This window comes from Schistocerca nitens, chromosome 7 (assembly GCF_023898315.1).
Source record: "Schistocerca nitens isolate TAMUIC-IGC-003100 chromosome 7, iqSchNite1.1, whole genome shotgun sequence".
Lineage (NCBI taxonomy): Eukaryota > Metazoa > Arthropoda > Insecta > Orthoptera > Acrididae > Schistocerca > Schistocerca nitens.
The window spans coordinates 229,613,203-229,640,399 of record NC_064620.1 but is presented as its reverse complement, the minus strand read 5'-3'; the positions used below and the strand labels follow the sequence as shown (position 1 = coordinate 229,640,399).

The 27,197-nt window shown below is 43.2% G+C and overlaps 1 protein-coding gene across 7 annotated transcripts in view; it reads right to left on the bottom strand.

Annotated features, from left to right (window-relative positions):
- The window catches only part of LOC126194700 (focal adhesion kinase 1), a 775,803-nt gene that overhangs the window by 159,953 nt on the left and 588,653 nt on the right, over positions 1 to 27,197 (bottom strand). For all 7 annotated transcript variants that reach the window (XM_049932927.1, XM_049932928.1, XM_049932925.1 and 4 more), the window contains one exon: positions 16,176 to 16,332. In XM_049932927.1, the coding sequence (XP_049788884.1) occupies positions 16,176 to 16,322 (147 nt within the window). In that variant the 5' untranslated portion in view covers positions 16,323 to 16,332. The remainder of the gene's footprint in view (positions 1 to 16,175; positions 16,333 to 27,197) is intronic.

The window sequence follows — 27,197 nt, the reverse complement described above, 5'->3', positions numbered from 1 at the left end:
ATATCACCACAGAACCACTACACAGGTACTGGCACTTAGGATATGTGAGCTATACAAGGTGGTAGTGGTATAAGCGCAGATATTTCTATTGTTGACTGAGGACTGTGTTCTGAACAACTTTACATCAGTATTTACTTCATTTTCAGATCAATAATTATAGCCATTAGGAGCAGTATTTTTTTTTTTTTTAAGGTTAGCTGGTACCACCAAGTACATGTGGCAAGACGCAATTTTCCCCTGGGTAGCGGGTCAGATGTTGAAGTGTGGATGCGTGGACACAAAACGGTTAGCCTGTGTTGACAGGCTTAGTCGTGCAATTACGACCATGCAGGAAACATCAGGTAGTAAATTACGTAACGTGTTTGCAGAACAACTAGCACACTGAAGTGGGTACATATTAAAGTACTAGTGATCACATTACCTATGCCTCTGACACCCTGTACATGTCTCACGCGTCTTAATGTGTTAGATAATGTAAGTACGAGGTCTGTTCAAAAAATTCCAGAACATTGTCCACAAAGTTTTTCTGCGCTCCTCTACAATTAAGTCACCACTCCCAACGCCGTTTTCACTTCTGGAAGCGTCTTGGTACGCCTCTTGCTGGATCGCGCGACGTGCCGTCTGCGAATTTTCTTTTATCCCGTCTATCGTTGCAAATCTTCGTCCTTTCAATGGGGTTTTCAACTTTAGAAATTAAAAAAAAGTCCGCAGGGGCTAGGTCTGGAAAGTACGGAGGATGAAGCAGCAAGGTGATTTCGTTTTTTGTGCAATAGTAACGCACCAACAGGGATGAATGTGCGCGTGCGTTATAGTGACGCAAGATCCATGAACTGTCTCGCCACTTTTCAGGCCGTTTCCTTCTCGCATTTTCTCGCAGGCGTCGCAACACGACCCGACAGTACCATCGATAAAAAGTTTGCCTCTGTGGCACGAATTCATGATGAACTAATCCTTCAAAGTCAAAGAAAACCATCAGCATGGCCTTGACATTTGACCTAACCTGATGAGCTTTTTTTGGTCTTTGTCAACCTTTCCCAACACATTGTGAAGATTCAACTTTGGTCTCAACAACATAACCGTAAACCCACGTCTCATCACCAATTATATTTCTCATAAGGAACATCTCTTTCTCAGCTGCGCGATCCACAGACAGCGAGGCGAAGGTCTTTCAGGTCTTGACTCATGAGCCGTGAGACGAACTTGGCGGCAACACGATGCTTTTCAAGATGCTGTGCAAGGATTTCGTGACATGATCCAATTGAAATGTTACATTCCTCTGCACTCTCTCTGACAGTAAGTCTCCGATTCGCACGCACAATTTCGTTGACGTTCTTCACATGTGCATCTTCGGTCGGCGTCGAAGGGCGTCCTGAACGAGTGTCATCTTTAACCTCCGTCCGGCCATTTTTAAACCGCGTGAACCATTCGTAACAACGAGTATGGCTGAAGCACTTATCGCCGTACACTTTCTGCATCATTTGGTGTGTCTCTGTAAAGGTTTTCTTGAGATTCAAGCACAATTTAATGCAGACGCTTTACCTCTCTGACTCTGCCGTCTCGAAATTAGCAAACTACGTGACCAACGTTCTACTCAATACAGCACTGAACAGTAACTAACAGACGTACAACAATAAAACTTCCGGCAGTTAGATATTAAATACTAGCGAGTGCAGGGATGCCAACCGCCTTTCGCTCCAACATACCATTGGCGCGAAATTACGAATGTCCCGGAAATTTTTTAACAGACCTCGTATATACGTAAAGTTTTCTCTGAAACGCCAAAGAAACTGGTATAGGCATACGTATTCAAATGCAGATATATGTAAACAGGCAGAATACGGCGCTGCGGTCAGCAACACCTGTGTCTGGCGCAATTGTTAGATCGGTTACTGCTGCTAAAATGGCAGGTTATCAAGATTTAAGTAAGTAGGAACGTGGTGTTATATTCGGCGCACGAGCGATAGGACACAGCATCAGTAGCGATGAAGTGGGATTTTCTCGTATCACCATTTCATGAGTGTACCGTGAATATCAGGAATTCAGTAAAACATCAAATCTCTGACATCGCCGCGGCCGGAAAACGATTCGGCAAGAACGGGACCAACGACGACTGAAGAGAACCGTTCAAGGTGACAGAAGTACAACCTCTGCGCAAATTGCTATAGATTTCAATGCTGGACCATCAAGAAGTGTCCGTGTGCTTACCATTCAACGAAACATCGTCGATATGGACTTTCGGTGTGGAAGGCCCACTCCTGTACCCTTGATGACTGCACGACACAAAGCTTTACGCCTCGCCTGGGCCCGTCAACACCGACATTGGAGTGCTGATGACGAAACATGTTGCTGGTCGTACGAGTTTCAAAAAATGGTTCAAATGGCTCTGAGCACTATGGGACTTAACATCTATGGTCATTAGTCCCCTAGAACTTAGAACTACTTAAACCTAACTAACCTAAGGACAGCACACACAACACCCAGCCATCACGAGGCAGAGAAAATCCCTGACACCGCCGGGAATCGAACCCGGGAACCCGGGCGTGGGAAGCGAGAACGCTACCGCACGACCACGAGATGCGGGCACGAGTTTCGTTTCAAGTTGTATCGAGCGGATAGACGAGAACGAGTATGGAGACAACCTCATGTCTGGTTCAACTGGCTCTGAGCACTGTGGGACTTAACTTCTGAGGTCGTCAGTCCCCTAGAACTTAGAACTACTTAAACCTAACTAACCTAAGGACATCACACACATCCATGCCCGAGGCAGGATTCGAACCTGCGATCGTAGTGGTTGCGCGGTTCTAGACTGAAGCACCTAGAACCGCTCGGCCACCAACCTCATGAATCCACGGACTATTCAAGCTGGTGGAGGCTCTGTAATTGTGTGGGGCGCGTGCAGTTGCAGTGATATGGTGCCCCTTATACGTCTAGAAACGACTCTGCTAGGTGACACGGAAGTAAGCATCCTGTCTGATCACCTGCATCCATTCATTGTCAATGTCAATGAAATTCACCAAACAGCTGTGTAACTTGAGATTTTATTTTATTTTATTTTATTTTGAAGGCTACCAGTTGCTGCATATCACTACGCGATCTTTAGGCCCTATATGCATCTCTCCAAATAAACAAAAATGGAGCCATAAATCTTTGGATGTCATGAATTCAATCGTTAAAGTAGTGCTTCATTCGAAGAGTTGATAGCAGCTTGAGTTGAATTCACGACAGTCAGAGTTTTATGGGTCTATATGACATTTTCGTTTATTTCGAGAGATGAATAAGGGGTCTGAAGATGGCAGAGTGAAATGCTGAAACTGATAGCCTTCAAAAATAAAATAAAATAAAATCTTAAGTTACACGGCTGTTGATGAATTTTATTGAAACTGACAATTATTTAACCAGTCGATGTCCCCTGTCCATGATGGACTATCAGAGATTTCATTCATTCATGTCCATTGTGAATTCCGACGGGCTTGGGCAATTCCAACAGGACAATGCGACACCCCACACATCCAGAATTACTACAGAGTGACTCCAGGAACACTCTTCTAAGTTTAAACACTTCCGCTAGCCACCAAACTTCCCAGACATGAACATTATTCTGCCCCTCGTACTCTTACACGGTATTAGGCAGGTGACCAATTTCTTTGCCTCTTCAGTTTATACTGTTGTGTAACTTTATGAGTTCATTACTGCTCGTTCCTGGAGAATGGGCCAGCAACTGTTTCGTGGGGTGAAAGAGAGTGTTTAGAAGCGTAGCAGAATGCGAGGGGATAACAAGAGAAGGAACTTACAGGTAACTGAACAGATGACTGAATAAACAATGTCTTCATCTATCGAAAGCCTTCACTTAGTCCACCAATGCCACAAAACTATCCCGTTTTCTTTTGTCCTTCTTTACATTAGACAGCGAAAAGTGATATTAGTTTTTTGATACTTTTACTTAAAAAGCCACACTGAGCGTTACCGAGTAATTTGCGTTTTTCTTTGCAGTCTATCGCTGCAACAGAGATGTTCCCTCATTTATTCGCTCTGCAGTAAAATATTTCCTGCAGGGCACTTCGTTCTCATCGTAGCTGGTGTTGTAGAGCATCTTGTGTCCCTGTACTTTCACTGGAGCACAGCTGTGGGATCAGGGAAGCCGGAGACACGTACCGTAATCTACTTACCTCTGCAGCTGGCACAGAGCATAAAAAATAAGACTTCCGTTTCATAGGACCGGCAAGCGACATGCACTGCTAAGAGAGTATTAAAGCTCACGCTGGAAGCCAAGTGGTACACACTGTACCTCAGTTGTGCGACTTGAACTCTACCATTTCACGCGTACTAGTCTGATTGTCGCATGTTTAGCAGTTGACGAAATGGATTTCTTATGGCAATTCTGCTGAAAGTTTCTTCAATAAACGTTTGTCAAATGCTAGACAGGTTGTATAGGGTGCGCGTTTGAGATGTCTTGCAAACGAGAGGTGTTACGGAAGGCTACTGACGTAAACCCTGACCTTGATGATATTACAGGAAGTGCAATATGTTGTTTCATTATATCATAATTGATACAACAATAACCTCCTGCAATTTACTTAAAGTTGAAATGCTACGCAATACAAGTGAAAACAAAAGTGCTACAAGAAGATACATTATCATACATTATAACGGATTTTTTCTACACTAATAATAACGCTGTAAAACTTCGTCTAGGTCTGTCTCGACACGCTAATTTCCAAAACTACTAAGCGAATTTTCATGAAGTTTTCACAGGTAAATTGGGGATACCTTGAGGCAACATGTATGGTTTATTTCGTCAAAATCGGAACACGAAAAAATAATATCCTTATTTAAAATTTGATCTAAAATCTCCTGCTCAGCTTAGTAGTTCGCATGTTTAATCATAGCAGGGTAGTACACCAAAGAACCAATGGATGGCGCTGTTAGTTTTTTAAACGCAGTGACAGACGTATTTTCGGCCGTTTATGTCAATGACAGAATTAAGCGCGTCAATGTTATCTTCACCAATACAAACTAACATTGAATTTACTTGGCCAGGATATACGAATTTACTGATTTTGCTTGAACTTAACGACACTGTTTTACTTCTGTCGATAGGTTTAGATTACATTCTTCGCTAGAAAAAAAAAAAAAAAAGAATTTATCAAGTTTATTTCGTTTTGTTTACCAATAAAAATCTCTAGAAAACGGTCAAGTCTTTCTGACTACGCCAGAACGGCTAAAAGACTGAGCATTATGAGGTCTCAAGCATCCAATGAAGACTGTGGGGCGAGACTAACTGCAGCTCAGAACATCAGGTTTTTTAATTCGCTCTTTGCATACTCCTTCCGAAAGGAAGCCTATCGCGACTGCGGTTTATCGTATCGCGACATTGCTGCTCGCGTTGGTCGAGATCCAATGACTGTAAGCAGAATATAGAATCGGTGGGTTCAGGAGGGTAATAAGGAACGCCGTGCTGGATCCCAACGGCCTCGTATCACCAGCAGTCGAGATGACAGGCATCTTATCCACATGGCTGTAACGGATCGTGCAGCCACGTCTCGATCCCTAAGTCAACAGATGGGAAGTTTTCCAGACAACAACCATCTGCACGAACAGTTTGACGACGTTTGCAGCAGCATGGACTATCATTTCGGAGACCATGGCTGCGGTTACCCTTGACGCTGCATCACAGACAGGAGCGCCTGCGATTGTGTTCAACGACGAACCTGGGTGCACGAATGGCAAAACGTCATTTTTTCGGGTGAATCCAGGTTCTTTTTACAGCATCATGATGGTCGCATCCGTGTTTGGCGACATCGCGGTGAACGCACATTGGAAGCGTGTATTCGTCATCGTCATACTGGCGTATCACCCGGCGTGATGGTATGAGGTGCCACTGGTTACACGTCTCGGTCACCTCTTGTTGGCATTGACGGCATTTTGAACAGTGGACGTTACATTTCAGATGTGTTACGACCCGTTGCTCTACCCTTCATTCGATCTCTGCGAAATCCTATATTGCAGCAGGATTGCAGGTCCTGTACGGGCCTTTCTGGATACAGAAAATGTTCGACTGCTGCCCTGGCCAGCACATTCTCCAGATCTCTCACCAACTGAAAACGTCTGGTCAATGGTGGCCGACCAACTGGCTCGTCACAATACGCCAGTCACTACTCTTGATGAACTGTGGGGTCGTGTTGAAGCTGCATGGGCAGCTGTATCTGTACACGCCATCCAAGCTCTGTTTGACTCAATGCCCAGGCGTATGAAGGCCCTTATTACAGCCAGAGGTGGTTGGTCTGGATACTGATTTCTCAGGATCGATGCACCCAAATTGCGTGAAAATGTAATCATATGTCAGTTCTAGTATAATATATTTGTCCAATGAATACCCGTTTATCATCTGCATTTCTTCTTGGTGTAGCAATTTTAATGGCCAGTAGTGTATGTAAACAGCCAGAATGCGGCGCTGCGGTCGGCAACGCCTACATAAAACAAGTGTCTGGTGCAGTTGTTAGATCGGTTACTGCTGCTACAATAGTAGGTTATTAAGATTTATGTGTGTTTGAACGTAGTGTTATCGTCGGCGTACGAGTGTTGGGACACAGCATCTTCTAAGTAGCGATGAAGTGCGAATTTCCCGGACGACCATTGCACGATTGTACCGTGAATACCAGGAATCCGGTAAAACATAAAATTTCCGTCATCACTGCGGCCGGAAAAAGATCCTGCAAGAACGAGACCAACGACGACTGAAGGGAATCTTTCAACGTGAAAGCAGGCAACTCTTCCGCAAATTGCTGCCGATTTCAATGCTGGGCCATCAACTAGTGTTAGCGTGCGAGCCATTCGACGAAACATCCTCGATTTGTGCTTTCGAAGCCGAAGGCCCTCTCGTGTACCCTTGATGACTACACGACACAAAGCTTTACGCATCACCTGGGACCGTCAACACCAACACTGGACTGTTGATGACTGGGAAAATGTTGCCTGGTCGGACGAGTCTCGTTTCAAATTGTATAGAGCGGATGGACGTTTACAGGTATGGAGACAACATCGTGAATACATGGACCCTGCATGCCAGCAGGGGACTCTTCAAGCTGGTGGAGGCGTGTGCAGTTGGAGTTATATGGGACCCCAGATAAGTCTAGATATGACTCTGACAGGTGACAAGTACGTAAGCATCCTGTCTGATCATCTGCATCCATTCATGTGCATTGTGCATTCATTCCGACGGAATTGGGCAATTCCAGCACGATAATGCGACATCCCACACGTCCACAATTGCCACAGAGTGGCTCCCGGAACACTCTTCTGAGTTTAAACACTTCCGCTGGCCACCAAACTCCGCACACATGAACATTACTGAGCAAATCTGGGATGCCTTGCAGCGTGCTGTTCAGAAGAGATCTCCATTCCCTCGTACTCTTACGTATTTATGGACAGCCCTGTAGAATTCATGGTGTCAGTTCCCTCTTCAGACATTAGTCACTACTACTACTTCACTACTTCAGACATTAGTCGAGTCCATGTCATGTTGTGTTGCGGCACTTTTGAGTGCCCGCGGGGGCCCTACACGATATTAGGCAGGTGTACCAGTTTCTTTGGCTCTTCAGTGTATAAATAAATGCCCGAGGAACGCCAGTTTTTTAGCTAGTCAAGAAATATGTTTTTCAGAATAAGTGATGGAAATCTGAAGCACAGCTGGAAAGTTAGAGAACAAGAATTCAACATCTACTCTGAGGTCAGCAGCAGTGGCGCAGGCTTAAAAACCAAAATGTGAAAGTTTCGTGGAGGTAACATGTAAAACATGAATACAGCTTCAAGTGTAACGATACATGATCTGTGTTGCCGATTTGTTCCAGACGCTGCAAATAATTTATAACACAGACCAAGCAATGTAATGCTGTGTAATAGAAATCACTTTCAAAATACACCTGTTAATGATTCGTCATGAAAAGGGTAGTGTAATTAAAACCCTGCTTTTGAAATCCCAGCTGGCTGGGACCCGGTCGCCAGTCACATATATACGCACGTAGTCGTACGACTGTTTTGCTTGTGGTATGAGTGCTTTCAATGTTCTGTTCAAGTTGGGGCTGTTCACGCGATACCATGTGACTTTGGGCGACGAACAGTCGTACGACCAAGCTTCCAGTATGTGCTCACACTAAAAGAGGGCATTCCAGGTGTTAAAGATACGGGCAGCAGTGCGCTCTTTTCTCTATCTGTGTGATTCTGCGTGCGTAACTAGCAGCGCCTGCTGGTCGTCTCTCAGTGGGAGTCAAGGTCACCCTGTATTGAAGAATGGTATTTGCCTTCTACGCCGCGAATAGACAGCCCGGAGAGTGGCGTAAGTCTTCCGTAATTGGTTCATTGATACGAATCTCATAACTAACTGTAAGGAACAGAAGGCAGTTGTTTCTTTTCACTCGAAATGCTAGAATATTGTAGAGAAACACGGGCAGACCTTCAGAGGCCGCCGCTTGTTGGAGGGATCGGAAAGCTGACTCAATTTATACAGGGTGATCCCGTGACGATGTTGCAAGCTTTCAGGGATGATCAACAAAGGTAAATGTATCAATATGAGGTAAGGGACCCTGTCCGGAAAAATCCGAGTCGAAAGGTACAAGCAAAAACCTACTCGCGTTCCGCCTTAGCCTCGCGCAGCTCCCAAACTAAGGGGCCCCAACTTCCGAAACCTGATCATGATGGGCAGAACTGCCGCTGAATACTCCCTAATACCCTCAGATAATTTCCCCTGTTGATGGATTAGTAACGCCACACGTAACTTGATATAAGAGATACCGAAATTCCTAAATCTACAGTACAGTAATAATGACTTTCATTTACGTGCAGGAGTTCCACAAGCTGTTACATTTGCAGCAGTTGTTTAAAATGACGTCCCCCAGAGTCAATGCAGGATGGATGGTGGTACAAAGTTCCGTCGCGCCTGTTCTAATATCCGCACTGTCACTGAACAGTGTCGCAGGCAGCGAGAATTCTTGTCTTAAGATCCTCTTCAGTCTCAACAGGAGTCTCGTACATGTGACTTTTCACATGGCCCACAAAAAGAAATCAACGGGGTAAACGTGCTGGTCACGGAACAGGATCACTCTTGCCTACCCACTCTTCAGAGAACGTCTGATTCAGGTGTTCACGAACCCTCAGTCAATAGTTAGGTGGGGCTCCATCATGATGGAACCACACCTACTCTACAATCTTAGTAACAATACTAACGGTACCAGTCTTCCACTGTCAGAGGTATAAGAATAATTCTAGCTTATAACTTTCGACTCGGTCGTTTCCGGACCAGGGTCTCTTACCTCAAATCGATACACGTACACGATCCCCTGAAAGTTCGTACTATCATCATAAATAGGAGTAGAATATTGTTGTCTGACTACATGACTGACGAACACTGACTACAAACAGCCACATCCTTTAAAACCCAGCCAGGACTATGTGTACGGAGCGGTCACACAAAACTAATGCTACGACGGACAGACGCCAGACACACTGACTGGATGAACATTCAGGTAGTGCAGTTTGCTCACAGAGGAGCCAGCCTACAGGACCATGCCCTCCACTGGCTATTAAGGGATGCTTGCCGCGCGGGATTAGCCGAGCGGTCTCGGGCGCTGCAGTCATGGACTGTGTGGCTGGTCCCGGCGGAAGTTCGACTCCTACCCCAGGCATGGGTGTATGTGTTTGTCCTTAGGATAATTTAGGTTAACCAGTGTGTAAGCTTAGGGACTGATGACCTTAGCAGTTAGGTCCCATAAGATTTCACACACATTTGAACATTTTTAAGGGCTGCTTCTCAGTTAGGGATAGCATCGATGAAGGAAATACTGTCGACAAGGTCCAAAGACGGGCAGCACCTCTCGTCACGGACTCGTTCTGGAAGCACGAGTGCAAAGTAATTCTATAAACTACTGAACAACTTTGTTTATTAATCACCAAAAATACACTATACTTGTATAGAATTTGTGCATATTACTCAGCTGTAGTGCGAATACTGTCTGCACTCACATTTTAGTAGTTTTTGAGACTGGCTGGTAACAGAACAAACACTGCGAATTGAAGGCACGACGCTATTAGACTTTTTCAGACTCCAGAGACATCTAGTATTTACGGTTGCAAAGAGAATACAGACGAACAGCGAAACAGTTTAGACTAGGCATTTCGCCACAAATGACCTTGGTGCACAATACCCATTGCATTTTCTTCCTCTCTTTGTTTCTTTCTTCACACTGAATTGATACATCTCTTCGTGGCTGGAGGGGCCGGGGGAAGGGGGTACTGGTTTGCGGTTTGTATCCTCTGCCCTCCCCGTTCGCGACATTGTATGGGATGGACTAGATTGACGCATGCTGTACACAGAACAGGCAGAATGTGCGTGTTACTGTCACTGTAGGAACACGAATGAATCTAGACCAGTAGATGCAGCCATGAATATTATTCTCCTGGTCTTTTTCTGCGTTTAGTGTTTTTCCGACGGCAAGATCATTAGGGCTAAAGCCGTGTCTTTTGTAGGAGCTGTGAAGAAATGGATCGTCATCTTGTTAAAGTTCAAATGGCTCTGAGCACTATGGGATTCAACATCTGAGGTCATCAGTCCCCTAGAACTTAGAACTATTTAAACCTACCTAAGGACATCAAACACATCCATGCCCGACGCAGGATTCGAACCTGCGACCGTAGCTGTTGGGCGGTTCCAGACTGAAGCGCCTCGAACAGCTCGGCCACAGCGGCCGGCTCTTGTTAAAAGAACGATTGTGGGAAGTTCCTGGAGGAGCTCACAAAAGTAATTTACAGGGTTGCTTGCTTATATTTGAAAGTTATTTGCTCAGAATAAAGTTACACAAATGCACCGCCGTGTACCAATTTACGAAGCCACAGAAGTTTTTGTTTTGGTTCCGTGGTTGTTTGATTGTGGGAGTAAGCAAACAACAATAACGTTGTGTGGTACCGACAACTTAAAAGCGGACGTAGAAACTGTGGACAGTGAAGAGGCGAGTGGCTGGCAGTACGGCAGACCGAAGACATTGCGCCATAAAGTATGCAAGTCGAAGACTGAAGATGTCTGTTGTGGTTCATGAATTTCCTCACTTTAGCATGACTATTTGCAGGATTTTGACGGAAAAGCTTGCATATTGTAAGATGGGTGCCGAAAATCTTACCGACCTACAGTAAACACCATATAATGTCAAACAGATGTGAGTTTTTGGATCGTGATGGACAGAGATGATTTGTTTTCATATTTCCACACATGATGAGACGTGAATACCCTACTTCGACGAAGAATCAAAATAACTTTTAATGAACTGGCGCCATGCAGCTTCGGCAAAACCGACTTAATCAAGTCGATGCATGAGGGCAACCTTCTTCTGGATGGAAATTGGTCTTTTTTTCTTGGTTTCAAGGAGCACAAGACAACAATTACATCTGACGTATACTGCATAACGCTCACCAGAGAGGGACGTACCACCATTGCACGGCGGTATACGAGGTGCGACAATAAAGTAATGAGACTTATTTTCTTCGCAAGATGTGGCAATCCTGCAGGCTTGCGTAGGCACAATATCTTTGACCTTGGTCTATAAGCTGCTTCTAGTCCAAGCGGCACATCGATGCAACTGCCCAGTCATGAGTTGTGCCGTAATAAGTTAACACGTGTTTGTCTCTCGTCACGGAAATGGAACGGCATAATATTGCGGAACGGTATGCCATTTCTTTTTGCGTTAAATTGGGTGAAAACGCGACAACAACTTACGGTAAGCTTCAGAAGGCTTTTGGAGAGGAGGTTATGTCTAGAGCTCAAGTTTTTCGTTGGCACAACGAATATTGAAGATGAAGACTGCAGTGGACGACCATCAACCTCATGGACGGGTGTCAACTTGGCCAGGGTGCGTGAACTCGTACGATCTGATCGAAGATTATCCGTGAAAATGATTGCAGTAGAACTGAACAGCAATCGAGAAATAGTTCATCTAACAATAACTGAAGATCTTGGTATGCCGGCCGCTGGTGGCCGAGCGGTTCTGGCGCTAGGGTCTGGAACCGCGCGACCGCTACGGTCGCAGGTTCGAATCCTGCCTCGGGCATGGATGTTTGTGTTCTCCTTAGGTCAGTTAGGTTTAAGTAGTTCTAAGTTCTAGGGGACTTATGACCTCAGCAGTTGAGTCCCATAGTGCTCAGAACCATTTGAACCCATTTGATCTTGGTATGTGAATGATTTGTGCAAAAATGGTCACAAAAAATCTCACACCACAACAGCGAGAAACACGGAAAAAGGTGGGAGCCGACCTGTTAGAGCAAACGGAAATCAATGCAGACTTGTTGAGCCGTGTTATCACTGGTGATGAAAGTTGGTTTTTTCAGTACGATCCAGAGACAATACTTCAAAATTCGCAATGGTGCTCAAACCAAAAAAAGCTCGCGTGTCAAAGTCAAAAGTGAAATGCATACTTGCGTGCTTCTTTGATTCCAAGGGAATTGTTCATAAAGAGTGGCTGCCTCCTGGACAAAGAGTTAACCTATATTACTACAAAGAAATTTTAGAAAGACTTCATAAAAGAGTTCTTCGTTTCCGTGCTAACATTGCTGATAATTGGATTCTGCATCACGATAATGCGCCATCCCATACTGCTCTGTCAGTACAGCAATTTTTAACCTCAAAACAAATTTCAGTACTACCACAGCCACCTTATTCGCCAGATATCGCTCCGTGCGACATTTTTCTATTTCCAAGAGTCAAAACGGCGGTCAAGGGACAGCATTTTCAAACAACACAAGATGTCCAAAAAGCTGTGACGAGGGCCTTGGAGGATATTACAGAAGACGAGTTCCTGAAATGTTACCATCAATGGCAGAAGCGCTGGAAAAAGTGCGTGCAATCAGAAAGGAGCTACTTTGAGGGAGACAACACTAAACCTGACTAAAACGCTAAGCAACATTCTTTTTCACATCAGTCTCATTACTCCATTGTCGCACCTCGTATGTGAGATCCACCAGCCAGCGTTGCCGACTTTTCCCACGAGGAATTCAAGAGAATCACTGTCAATTGGTTCAATTCCTAAGCAGAGAACTGTGCAGACGGTCGAAGGAGAAAGTATAGAAACGTGTTATCTCTCTCTCTCTCTCTCTCTCTCTCTCTCTCTCTCTCTCTCTCTCTCTCTCTCTCTCTCTCTCTCTCCCTTACCATTGGAACATGTAAATAGGAATCTGACTGGCTGATCCGGCGAGGCACGGAGACGGAACCTCACTGTCTTACCCCCTCCAAGTATACCTGCTCCTGCTGTGTAGCACCATTGCAGACACATTCTGCACTCTTATGGTGTTGTCCTGATAGTATCATTGCCCGTGTGTGGCCACGAGAAGAGCAAAAGAGGAGCAGGGCCTAAAGTCACAGCACCACTCAGGCCATTAAACTGCGAGTGGGCGCGTCGGTGCTACTGAACCGACCGTAGCCTTGTTAAGTGTGATCGTGTCGGTATTAACTTAAGCTATTCAGCAAATCTTAAACGAGCACGATCTGACAGTGATGTGAACTCAGTTACTCCGAATACGACTGAAGTGTCGCAACCACTGCACCATCTAGATAGGTACTGTACATGTGCATTACTTCTGAAACAGAGGCAGTATCTCGTTTTTTCAACGCCGATAAGCAATGAACTCTTAGCAACTGAACATCAGATTTACCTTTGCTGGCTGCATCATAGAATACTATAGTTGGGAGTCACGAATGATGGCTGTCGAATTTAGGCTTGTTTTGCGCACCTATGTCACGTATGCTCCGACAGCCAACGAGCGTTCAGTACGCTCTGAGCACTCTGTTGCGAACGCCGCAGGTAATACGAGAATTAAACGTGATGGTAGCGAGTTGTTTCGTGAATTTCGATTCCATTTGTTGCGAGTTGTCATCGCTGATTGTGGTGGTTAGTGATAAATTCTGCAGAAATAAGCGGTAGATGTAATTTGCAGGATATACGCTTTCTTCAAGCGGAAAGCACGCGCATGCGCATACCGCAACTGTCGCTTGGAATCTTCAACAATGCAATCCCCGCGACATGCACGAACCGCCATCGTTCGTGAATCGGACAATAGTGCAATTACGTAGCCTCAAACAAAGCATTTCACCTAGCTGTCAAAGATTTTATGCAGGTCTTCTCCAGCGGATGTGTAACAAGAATTCTGTCTTATCGCCATCATATTCTGTGCTGTTCGTAAACTATGATCCGATTAAAATTACTTGATAGTCTACACTTGAAGCGTTGGAGGTGGTTTCCTGTCCTCCAATCAGAGCGGTCAATGTCACGCCCAAATCCTTACACACACACATAACGATGCTAATGAATTACACACGTCTCATAAGCAGTACTAACTAAATACTACGGTATACTTCCGCACGAGACGTGACTCGGCGTCACATATACAGTTATCATAATCACAGAGATCAGCTCACATTAGAATAGCTTCGCACGACATTACGAAAAGCTGTATTTTTGAAGGCTGGGTCATCACAGAGTTAATAACTTCGTAACCCAGAGTTGTGGCGCAGCGCAATGGATAGTGCATAAAAGTGTAGAAAGCTGGTCGTAAGTTCTAACCCCTCAAACGCAGTATTTTTTTTTTTATTTTTCTAAATCTAATCAAAAAACTACGTTTATTAATTTTATTCTGTTAACTAGTTTAAATGTAATTTCTTTTTATTTCTAATACTTCGCCCCGTAGTTTTCACCATCGTTTTAACTTTTTTTATTTGCTCTTTTTTTTTTCTTCCTGCCATTGTTTTTGTTTGTAGTCTGCCTCTGCCGCCTATCATCCGCGACCAAGTGCCAGTAAGGACTGCTCATCGGCTGGCAACGCGGCAGCTCATGTAGCCAGTGTGAGGATAGCTTCAGGTAACTAATGGTAACGAAAAAGTACAGTGTTTTTTAGTACTCAAGCTGAATTTTTTTTTGTCTTGAGTTTTCTACCGCTGTTTTCTCGGACACATTGCGCATCACGCGGTTGTTGTTAGGTTAGGAAGAGTTTAAATTCAGAGCTACAAAACGCCTCGTCAGTCGCAGCTCAGCCATTGGTCACTTAAAATCAGCTATCGTCAGAGCATCTCGCATTCCCAACATAACTCGCGGCGGCCACTTTCAACAACGCCCCGTGTTACACATTGAAAGAATTTGTGAAGTAAACCGCCGTGTTTGTGTGTCGCCTATAACCGAGGCAACACTGTAGCAGCAACTGACGAACGTCATTTATCAAGCAATTTTAATCAGTCTATAAATAAATATTTCAAAACTAAGTTTCGGATACGGCCAAAACAGAAGGTTTACAACCAATGTGTACGTTGCTCTGTCTCTTACTGTATCGGAGAGTTGTCTCATTTTTTCCCCTCCATTTTAACACCTTCCTCTTTCATTTTTTCTCACATAATTACCACAGCGCCTCCCTCCTATATATATGCCTGTAATTCATTTTCTACTCTGCTTTCCACAAACAAATACAATTTGTCTATATTATTTCTGATGTAGCTATTTATGTCATACCAACACGTAAAAGTTGGATTCCATACTAGACGTAAGACTTCGTATGAAACGAACATAATGAGCTATTTTCAAATTATCTGGCTAGTCATAACAGACGGCCAATATGCGCCTAATATTTCCAGGGTGAATAACTAAACGAATAAATAAATATTACCAGTTCTGAGGTATGGAAGTCAGACACGCACTTGCAATGTGAAAATTAATCAAAAACTGCGCATAATGGCAGGATGAATGATGATAACTGCTACGAGGGACTCTAAACCAATTAAATGGATCGGTGTGTGTGTGTGTGTGTGTGTGTGTGTGTGTGTGAGAGAGAGAGAGAGAGAGAGAGAGAGAGAGAGAGAGAGAGAGAGAGATTGGGAGGGGGGGGGGGAGGAACAAGAGGAGGATCAAGATGAGAATGAGGATTAAGACCTAGGTCAATAGACGAAGAAGAAGAAAAATAGAGGAAGGATAATGATGATCATGATGGTAAAGAGTATGGGGGATAAAGAGCATGAGAGAATGGACTCGATGGGAGTGACGATGATGATGTCAGCGAGGAGGTTGGTAATGTGTGTGATGATGTCGGAGAAGAGGGTAATATGATGATGATGATGTCGGAAAGGAGGATGAGGTCCAGAAAGAGCGCCGCAGACCTACCTTGACGTCGATGGCGTCGCCATACTTGACGAGGTTGAAGCAGCCGTTGGGCAGGTGCACCTTGAGCGTGGCCTTGTCCTTGTCCTGCGCGCCGCGGCCGCCGTCGCTGGGGGAGGCGCACCGCGAGTCGCCGCCCGCCGGGTTCATGCCCTCATGCCTGCGGGCACACAGCCAAAACGCGACACGTCAGCCTATATGGACCACTGTCGACAGTATAAGCGTGCGCTGGGTCAGGGTACGAACAAGGACTCTTAACTAGGCCACCGAAAGACAAGCAAACCGAGAGGTAACCATGTACGTTCTTTCGAATACCCTCACAAAGCAAGGTTAAATACAAGAGACCGCTTAGAGGCCACCAAATGAATTGAATTAGCAGAGCTGGCGGCAAGTATTGCAGGCCCACCCCCTACAAGACATTCTTAAGACAAATCGACGCCGTTCTGCTTGGCAGGCTTCCACCAGCAATTTTTCTGGGTGTTCAGGCATAATTCGATTCCTACAGGAAGAGATACACGCAAGTTCCGCAAATTACACACAACAGAAAGTTAGTCAAACTTGCTGCTAATCAGCAGAACTCCGAAGAGGCTCCAGCTTGCCGTTAACACTAACAGTGAATGACAGGTCTCAATGTAAGCGAGATGTAGAGACGCTAATTACGGATCCGGAAGAAAATATCTTGCACGTTACGTACATCGGCGGGAGCCCATGTCCCCGTATAACCTCGCGCCGACGCCACGCAGCTAGACCGTGCGTTGGGCAGGGGGCCAAAGACACCACAACGCCACACCTGCCTCCGGAAGACGAGGTACCGCGCCGGCTTCCCACCACCGCTAGAGTGTGCTGTATTATATTACGGCGCGTGCCACCCCTCGCATAGGGACAGCAATTGCACGTCTTCTCCTCATCCGCGTTTAGACAATTCGTGGAGACAGAAATCTGTTTGGCCTGAACCATTCCAATAGCGTACCGACAAGCAGATCGCCGCATTACTAGCAACACGTTAGTGATCTCGACTATTGAGGCGATTGCAGACGTGGTAAAAAGTAATAACCAGAATTTCAGACAAAACATTTTTGGAAAAAACGAAAGGAAAAAAAATGGTAACACGAAACCAGTTTTCGTAGTTTTTGATAGTAAACGTCAGTATCGCAAACATCAGGACGATGAGTGAGTAGTTGTGGCAGCATGGTCATACAGCACGTACCGACATAGTGAAACACTTTCCCATGCGTATGTATCAACCTACAGAATTGAGATGTATGTTGTGTACGTGTAGGAGATTGCCAGCTATGTACAAGAAAGTGAAAAGGCTAAACACTTGGTTTGAACTCCGCGGTGCTTCAACAGACTCAAACGCACTGGAGGTAGCATGAACTGAGTTACCCAGCCACACATAAAATGAACAGAATTTGACGAAGATTTCGAACCACGTCGCAACTTGGCATTTCCAGATATTCTCTCTCTCTCTCTCTCTCTCTCTCTCTCTCTCTCTCACACACACACACACACACACACACACACACACACGTCACGCGGAACGTATGCGATGTGTGTGTCCAAGGAAAAGATCAAAAGTAAGTGAGCTACGAAAGACAGTTGCATGAAGAGCCATACTAGACTCCTGTCCAGGCAACATATTCGTTTCGATGGCTTTGGTAAAATGTATAGAAAGCCAGTTTCTATTGAGCATGTATACATAACAACAACATTGTAATGTTATAAATACCCGTGTAGTACACAAACTAATTGCAGAAGAAAATAGCTATTAGTTCACGAATAATAATGGTGGTTGTGATATTCATTTTATAGTTGTAAAATAAATAAATGTAGTGTGACACCACAGCCTGGTGCAAGTTTTTCAATAGGACGCCACTTTGGCGACTCGCGTGTCCTGAAAGCCAACGGCACCCGGGTTTCCCCGTATGGTCAGCGGGTTGTTATTTGGGGGAGGAGACCACACAGCGAGGTCATCGGTCTAATCGGGTTAGGGAAGGACGGGGAAGGAAGCCGGCCGTACCCTTTCAAAAGAACCATCCAGTCATTTGCCTGGAGCGATATAAGGAAATCACGGAAAACCTAAATCAGGATGGCCGGACGAGGGATTGAACCGTCGGCCTCCCGAATGCGAGTCCAGTGTGCTAGCCACTGCGCCACCTCGCTCGGTGATGGTCAGCCATCCCAGGACTAGCCGGCTTCGGTAATCGGCCGTACCAACGTGAACGTGGAAAAGCCGTTGGCAGTTTAAATTGTGATGATGTCGGTACTGATTGTAAATAACGTAAAACCACCACCCTCCACGAGAACACCGAACTCATCCTTAAATGATCACTGGCGGCTTTGTCTTACAGGAAAAGTCTATTCTGCCAGTTGCCTGAAATTATTTACGGAAACTGCATCTGATGGGTGAAATAGTGTTTGTAGAAGGATGCTCTCCTTCCACATTCGGTGTCAAAAAGAAGGGGGCTGGAGTTTGCGTCAAGGTCATCAGGAGGCAGAGCGGTTCTGCGTGGCGTGCTCTTGTTAAATAAATCACTCCGGCATTCACTTCCCTCACCCCTTCCCCAGGAGAGATTCTTAGTTTCATTTCCGCTACGTGGTCGGTCGAACCGGAACTGGCTTCTGCTCAGCTGCACAGTATCGAGACTGAAGACACTCCGTCACGCCATGTGTATAACGGAATTGAAAGACATACGCTACACACAACCTCCCCTTCGCTGCCCAATCTTCCTCCCGCCCACAGTTGGGTAGTGTTGTGAAAGGTGGCTACACTGAGCCACAGCGCCAGAGATCGCGCTAGAGAGTATTGTTACGCCGCCTCCACTGGCAGTGATTATTGAGAACTCGTAGTAGTCAGTGCTTGGGGAGAGCTCGTGGTAGTCAGTGCTTGTTAAGAACTCGTAGCAGAGAGTGTTTGTTGAGATGTGCTAGTAGGGAGTGCTTGCTGAGATGTGATACTGAAAAGTTCTTGTTGAGATGTGGTAATAGCGAGTCGGTGTGGAGATATATTGTAATGATTAGAGTGATTTTGGTCAATATATGAAGGTAACGAAACTTGATTTATTTTTCATTATTTAATGTCGTAAATAATGCTTCATTACAGGTTCAGTCAACAAAGCATCTGGCTTGTGTTCTTGTATTAGAGTGTGATTCTGGTTTTCTTGAGTAATTATGGTAATTCTATTTTCTTTAATTAATTCAGTATAAATGATATTTAAAATTTCTTGTGTTGTTGAAGAAGAACCGTGCCAGATGCGTACGTTGAGTCATACTTCCACACACAGAACAGTTACACTTGTGCTTTGGTTTCGTAGGTTTTATAGTTGCTGGGGACTTAATTAATTAAATGTGTTGATGAAAATTTCCATTTCATTCTTTGTTGTTGTTCTATGCAGTCAGATTGCGTAATAATACTAGTCAGGGCCAACCGTTTACGAGACTTCGTAATCGGACATACAGCTACTAAAACCAAAAATTAAAATTATTTGCATTTTATTTTAATTAAGCCCCCATGCACGTGGCGACCGCTGCTTCGGATCGTCCCTTGGAATTCTTCTGATTGTAAAAATAGTAGACAGTATTGTTGTAGTAATTTGTAGTTTAGTAATTGTAGTCTATTTTGCATGTGTATATTTGGTAATTGTCATTCTTCTAATGGTATTTATTTTGCAAAATTTCATTTCTGTTGTCTTGTCTACGGGTTTGACAATTAGTGCAATTATTTCAATTGTTCGATTAATCGTGTTTGAGGGAAACATTTCGTGTGAATGGTATTGTTGGAGATAAAGTGTCATTGTGTGTAATTTTCATATAGTGACGAGTTTTGTATGTTTTGTAAATGATTACGCGGTCAATGAAAAAGGCAAAAATGATGGATAGTCAGAATGACGAAATTGTTGACATGGCGAACTCGCCAACACAGGACAACAGTATGATGGATAATGAAGTTGAAAACAATTTAAGAAGTCGGGAAAATAGTCCGGAACCATTTCAAAATTTTTCTCAATCAGAAAATTCACAGAATACGAGATTAACGATAGAAGATTCTGAAATAGTATCGAACACAGATAGCTTTACAGCTATGACGAAGGAAACTGGTTTTGCGGGAAATGTTAGGGGCGAAAAGAATTTTGAAACAGTTAATATGGAGCAGTTGATGAGTGCAATATTAAATTTGGGATCTCGGTTAGACTCACAAGGATCTGAATTAAAAACACGGTTAGACTCACAGGGATCACAAATAGGAACAATTAAAACAGAGATGGGAACTTTGGGATCTGAACTAAAAACAGTGGGATCACAAATAGGAACAATTAAAACAGAGATGGAAACAATGGAAACACGGTTAGACTCACGAATAGGGACATGTTTCAAAAATATGAAAGATGAGTTAAAGAAAGAAATCAGAGAAGAAGTGCAACCGATTTTGAATTCTCACAATAATAGATTAATTGCAGTAGAGATTAGGCAAAGGGAACAGGATAGAGAACAGGAAGAAAGAGATCGCGCGATAGTACAAAAATTTTCAGAGTTAAATTTACAACGTGCACACGATAAGGAAGAAATATTTGAGAGAATCGAGGAATCCGTACCAAATGACAGAATAAATAACCTAACACAACAATATGAACAGTTAACTACCAAATATGTTAATACTGAAACCCGAGTCGCGACACTTACGGAAGACGTAAATAAACAGAAAGAAAAAATAGGTGACTCATCGGAAAGAGTTGAGGAGATTTCAGATAAATTGACAAATCTTAGTTTACATGGGGACAGAGAGTCGGATGATACAGCTCCATTACCATTTGCAGAAACCGAAGAGTACCAGAACATAAATAAGCATGTTGAAAATCAGGGAAAATTTAATGAACGTGTTAAAAGGGAAGTTGAGGCATTACGAAAGCAAGTCAAACAAATTGAAGGGGAAATTGTAGGAAAAGACAGCGAAAGAAATTTGGAATCACAGATAGCAGAGGGGTTTGAAGAAAATAATTTGTTTCATTTACGGGATGCAACAAGAGAGCGCCAGGCGCGCGAACTTGACAATAATCGACATTCAAACTGGGACAGACGCGGTAGGTCTTTGTCGCCACGAGGCGAAAACTTTGACTATAAACACTTTTTGACTGTTCGGAAATTTAAGATCTTCCGCAATTCTAAGAATGACATACATCCATGTGCATGGTTAGATCAATTTATGTATGCACTCCCACCAAATTGGCCACTAAGTCACAAACTGGAATTTATGTGTGGATATTTAGAAAACGAACCGGCGACGCGGATGCGCGCACTCATTAGAGATTGTAATAATCTGAATGATTTTTATCATGCATTTCTATCGGCATATTGGTCCGAAAACACACAAGACAGAGTCAAACATAGTCTGATTATGCAGCGTAATTTTAAACAGTCTGAGTTCCGCACGCCGGCAGAATACTTTGAAGACATGATTCGAAAGAATCAGTTCCTGTCCAACCCTTATAGCCCGACTGAATTAATTCGCATTTGTTTAACTAAGCTGCCACAATCCATAAGACAAATTGCTTTAGCTGGAAGATGTAAAGACGACATTGAGACTTTTAAGACTTTGTTACAAGAACTTGAGTATGACAACGACGACGGGACTTCTTGTAACTTTTTCAGTAACAGTAATTACGATAGATTTTCAGAGAAAAGGGATAGTGATCGGAACGGGCGTTATATGGGTAATTTTGAGAATGACAGACGTAACAGACAGGACAATAGATACCAGCCTTATGACAATAACAGACGTCCTAACAGAAATTACACAGACAACTATAATAACGGTAATTCTTACCGGAATGATCAATCATACGGAAACAGTAATCGGTATCATCAAGACAGAAATTATTCATACAATAATAGAAATTCTTACTACAGAAATAACCAGGGTAGTAGGTCTAACAGTAATTTCAGAAGTGACAGTCGAAATTATACAAGAAGTAGTTATGCAGACAGACAGGAAAACAGAAATTTTAATAACAGACACAACCAAGAATTTACATCTAACAGACAGGAAGGACCTAATTGGCATCCTCCGCGTGACAGAAATTCAGAGAGACAAGTGGAAATAGTAGAAATTGATCCGCGAAATGACGGGAATAATCAAAGACGTGACGCAAACAATCGACCATGACTTGCAGCTTCGGCTTCTGGCAGCAATATAGACGGTTCAGAAAGTAATGACACTACAACTTTACACTACGTACGCCTGGAAGATATGAGAGACATTTTGCTAGGCGAAAAGGAAAATAATGTAGACGCATTTTTACATTCTGTTATTGAAGTATGTGTGGGTAAGAATAAGTTCACTGCAGTTTTAGATTCTGGGAGCCCATTGAACGTCATTAGTGAATCAGTTTTTCGTATATGTGAAAGAACTATTGCCTGTCCTGTGTTACCTATTTCTAAAACTACAATTCGAGGAGCGATTTCTGGAAAAGGTGTGGAACTTAAACAACAGACCAACCTAAATTTCATTTGTCAAGGATACGAATTGTCTGCTAATTTTATTATTGTTCCATTACTCAGTACACAGATTATATTAGGTATGGAGTTTCTTAACACACATAAGGCAATTTTGAACTTTAAAGAAGGAAGTGTGAATTTGACTGTTGCCGGAATGCCGGAATGCCGAAATGTTTGGAATTTTTCGAGTGTTTAGCAAGATCTGAATCAGATACAAAATGTTTAAGGTTTCTTACTTCTGATGTTTTCGCTGAGCATTATGACGACAGTGTGTTTATTCATGACAATGACAATAGATACAGAGACGCGATGAAGGATATAATTAGTAGCGAAGAATTAATTAATGAAAAGGTTGAAAAAGCTGACGTGCCAGATGACGTTGCAAAAGAAGAGCTGCACCATATTTTGACTTCACATGCTACAGTGTTTAGTCATCACACAGGAACTATACAGGGCTTACAATATTTATTTAAAGTAAAAGAACACACACCATTTCGCGGAAAAACGTACGCTATTCCTTTGGCTTACAGAGACAAGGTTAAGAATGAACTTCAATACATGTTAGATCAGGGCATTATTGAGCCAGCAGTCAGCCCTTATACCAGCCCATTACACGTTGTTCTTAAAAAGGATGGATGAATTCGTTTGGTTCTGGATTCCAGACAGATAAATAATATTATTATTCCTGAAACTGACCGTCCACAAAATTTAGATGAACTTCTTCAACATTTCCATGGAATTAAAGTTTTATCCACGATTGATATGCGCGCAAGTTTTTGGCAAATAGAACTCCACCCTGATTGTAGAAAATACACTGCCTTTTTAGCCTTTGGTAACTGTTACCAGTTTCGGAAATTACCGTTTGGACTTACCTGTGTCTTCTGCAGCATTCATTCGTAGTTTAAATGCAATTTTACCTGTTTATCTTCGTGACAATATTACTTCATATGTTGACGACATTCTTATTGCTAAACATTCTTGGAGTGAGCACAACAAAATTTTAGATTCATTATTACGTATTTTTGCAAGAGTTGGCATTACAGTGAACTTGGAAAAATCTGAATTTGGTCGTTCTCAGGTGAAATTTCTCGGTCACATTATTTCTACAGAAGGTATTCTCCCTGATCCAGAGAAACTAGACGCTATTCGTAATTATGCTGTTCCTACCACAAAACGTGATGTTCGTAGTTTCCTTGGTGTCTGTAATTTTCTTAGACGCTTTGTTAGATTGGACAATTTGGCCACAACTCGTTTATGTGAACTATCTGGAAAGAAATCTAACTGGTGTTGGGATGAGGAAGCTCAGTCAGAATTTGAACAACTTCGTGATGCTTTAGTTGCTGCTCCACTTCTTTCACACCCGGATTTATCTAAAGATTTTTGTTCGGCAACGGATTCGTCATACAAGGGCCTAGGTGCACACTTATTTCAAGAGATAGAAGAAAACGGCGTTGTAGTACAGAAGACTATTGCATTTGGAAGTCGTGTTCTCTCTAAATCCGAAAAGAATTATTCGATTACGGAACTTGAAGCTTTGGCTGTTGTTTGGGCTTTCACAAAATTTCGCACATTTTTGTTTGGCAGACATACTAAGGTTTACACCGATCATCGAGCTCTGGAATTTCTTATGTCAACAAAATTAACTCATGGCAGATTGTCACGATGGGCGTTGTACCTACAGGAGTTTGATTTTAGTATTGTTTACATACAGGGATCTTCAAATATTGTTGCTGATGCTTTATCACGTGCACCTATGGGTTTGAAACAAAGTGCTGAGGAGGACTGCAAAGAAAACCATTATTCCAGAATGAGATTTTCACTCTGCAGCGGAGTGTGCGCTGATATGAAACTTCCTGGCAGATTAAAACTGTGTGCCCGACCGAGACTCGAACTCGGGACCTTTGCCTTTCGCGGGCAAGTGCTCTACCAACTGAGCTACCGAAGCACGACTCACGCCCGGTACTCACAGCTTTACTTCTGCCAGTACCTCGTCTCCTACCTTCCAAACTTTACAGAAGCTCTCCTGCGAACCTTGCAGAACTAGCACTCCTGAAAGAAAGGATATTGCGGAGACATGGCTTAGCCACAGCCTGGCATTTCTGAAATTGTTCCTTTTCCGCCTTCACGGAAACTGCGGCATTCTGAAGTTGTCAACCTGGCTCTACGAAATATTGCATCTGCGGCTGCTAGAAGAGAAAAATCAGCGAAGCGTCCTGGTCGTTTAAAAACTTTGTCAGTTGGTCAGAAGGTATTAATTAAGTCTCATCGTTTGTCTCACAAAGGAAAAGGCTTATGTCGCAAATTTTTTCTGCTTTATAACGGTCCATATAGAGTTCGCAAAATTATTCATGATAACACTATTGAAGTAGAAACTCTTAAATCTCGGCGCTCTAAGGGAATACATCACATATCTAACGTTAAAAATTTGTGGAATGACATACATCCCCCAGGCTGTGGCTAAGCCATGTCTCCGCAATATCCTTTCTTTCAGGAGTGCTAGTTCTGCAAGGTTCGCAGGAGAGCTTCTGTAAAGTTTGGAAGGTAGGAGACGAGGTACTGGCAGAAGTAAAGCTGTGAGTACCGGGCGTGAGTCGTGCTTCGGTAGCTCAGTTGGTAGAGCACTTGCCCGCGAAAGGCAAAGGTCCCGAGTTCGAGTCTCGGTCGGGCACACAGTTTTAATCTGCCAGGAAGTTTCAAAACCATTATTGTTTGATGTACATTCAAGGTGTTGCGTTTGAGAACTTTATTTCGTCTTCGCTCCAGGACATCGCTAAGGAGCAAAATAAGGATCCAATCTGGAAGGACATTAAGGAGAAATGGAGGAGAAAGGAAAGCGTAGCGATTAGACAGCATTATTTAGTTTGCAACGACATACTTTTTAAACGAAAATCGGTCGACAACTGTGTTTGGTTAGTTTGTATTCCTGATGAGTGGGTTAATAAGCTGATTTGGTATACGCATTTCAGTTATGCACACTTTGGTCCCAGAAAATGCTTTCATAAATTACGGGAAAATTGCTACTTCAATAATATGGAAAAACGTATTCGTTCTGTTCTTGCCAAATGCAAATCATGTCAACAGGCTAAGCCGCCAACTGTTTCTCACAGAGCACCGTTGCTTCCTATCATTCCAGCGAAATTAAAGGACATGGCTGCAGTCGATTTGTTCGGTCCAGTGGTTCGTTCTACTAATGGTTTTGCGTACATTTTCGTAGCAGTGGAATTGACATCAAAATATGTGTGTTTTACACCTTTACGCAAAGCAACAGCTCGTTCAGTATCTAACGCTTTCATCAAACATTTTCTTAAAGAAGTTGGTCATGTTGATAAGGTTATATCAGATAATGGATCACAGTTTCGCTCTAAAATTTGGCTTCGTACTCTACGGCGTCGTAAGATTAAACCAATTTTTATTTCACTTTTTCACCCTCAATCTAATGCTTCAGAGAGATGGATGAAGGAAATCAATAAATTGTGCCGTCTTTATTGTCATCAGAATCACAGAACGTGGGATCAGTATCTTCATATTTTTCAAAACATTCTGAATGAACTCCCTAATGACTCAACTTCTTTACCGCCTCTATTGATATTAAAAAACAAAACACCGACTAATCGCATTTCTGAAATTGTTCCTTTTACGCCTTCACGGAAACTGCGGCATTCTGAAGTTGTCAACCTGGCTCTACGAAATATTGCATCTGCGGCTGCTAGAAGAGAAAAATCAGCGAAGCGTCCTGGTCGTTTAAAAACTTTGTCAGTTGGTCAGAAGGTATTAAGTAAGTCTCATCGTTTGTCTCACAAAGGAAAAGGCTTATGTCGCAAATTTTTTCTGCTTTATAACGGTCCATATAGAGTTCGCAAAATTATTCATGATAACACTATTGAAGTAGAAACTCTTAAATCTCGGCGCTGCTCTAAGGGAATACATCACATATCTAACGTTAAAATTTTTGTGGAATGACATACTTCTGAGAAACCAACAGTTGTACGTAAACACACGGAGAATGCAAGGATACCGCGCCGTGTTCCGGCGGCGGCACATACTCAAAGCAACAGTCAGTCTGCGCGCCACACAAGGCAGTCGTTGACCGCAAACAATTACTTCCTACGTCACGCGCCAACAGCTGATAGAGCGCTCAGTGTGAATGCACTGACAGCCGTAAACAAATACACAGTCAAATTTCTCCGACTAAATTCTGTATGAAGCTATGGTGACTTTATAAATTATGTTATTAACGTTCAGTATTTTTCAGGATATGGTTCTATAAAATATTTAAGAACTTCAGGTAAATTCTGTGCGTGTCCAACGTTAAGACGACTTGCTATTGAGAAAATTTCAGGAAGAATGTCATTTCGAAGAAGAAAGTAATAAACAAAAAAGGTAACGATTAATTGAGTTTATTTTTCAGGTAACATATTTCCACTTAGGTACGTACTTTAGACGTAATTTGCTGCTTGCGATCACGTGACTCATACTTTGTGCTAAATTTCATGTTCTATGAATTTACTTGTGAAGCGACGTGCTTACGCACAT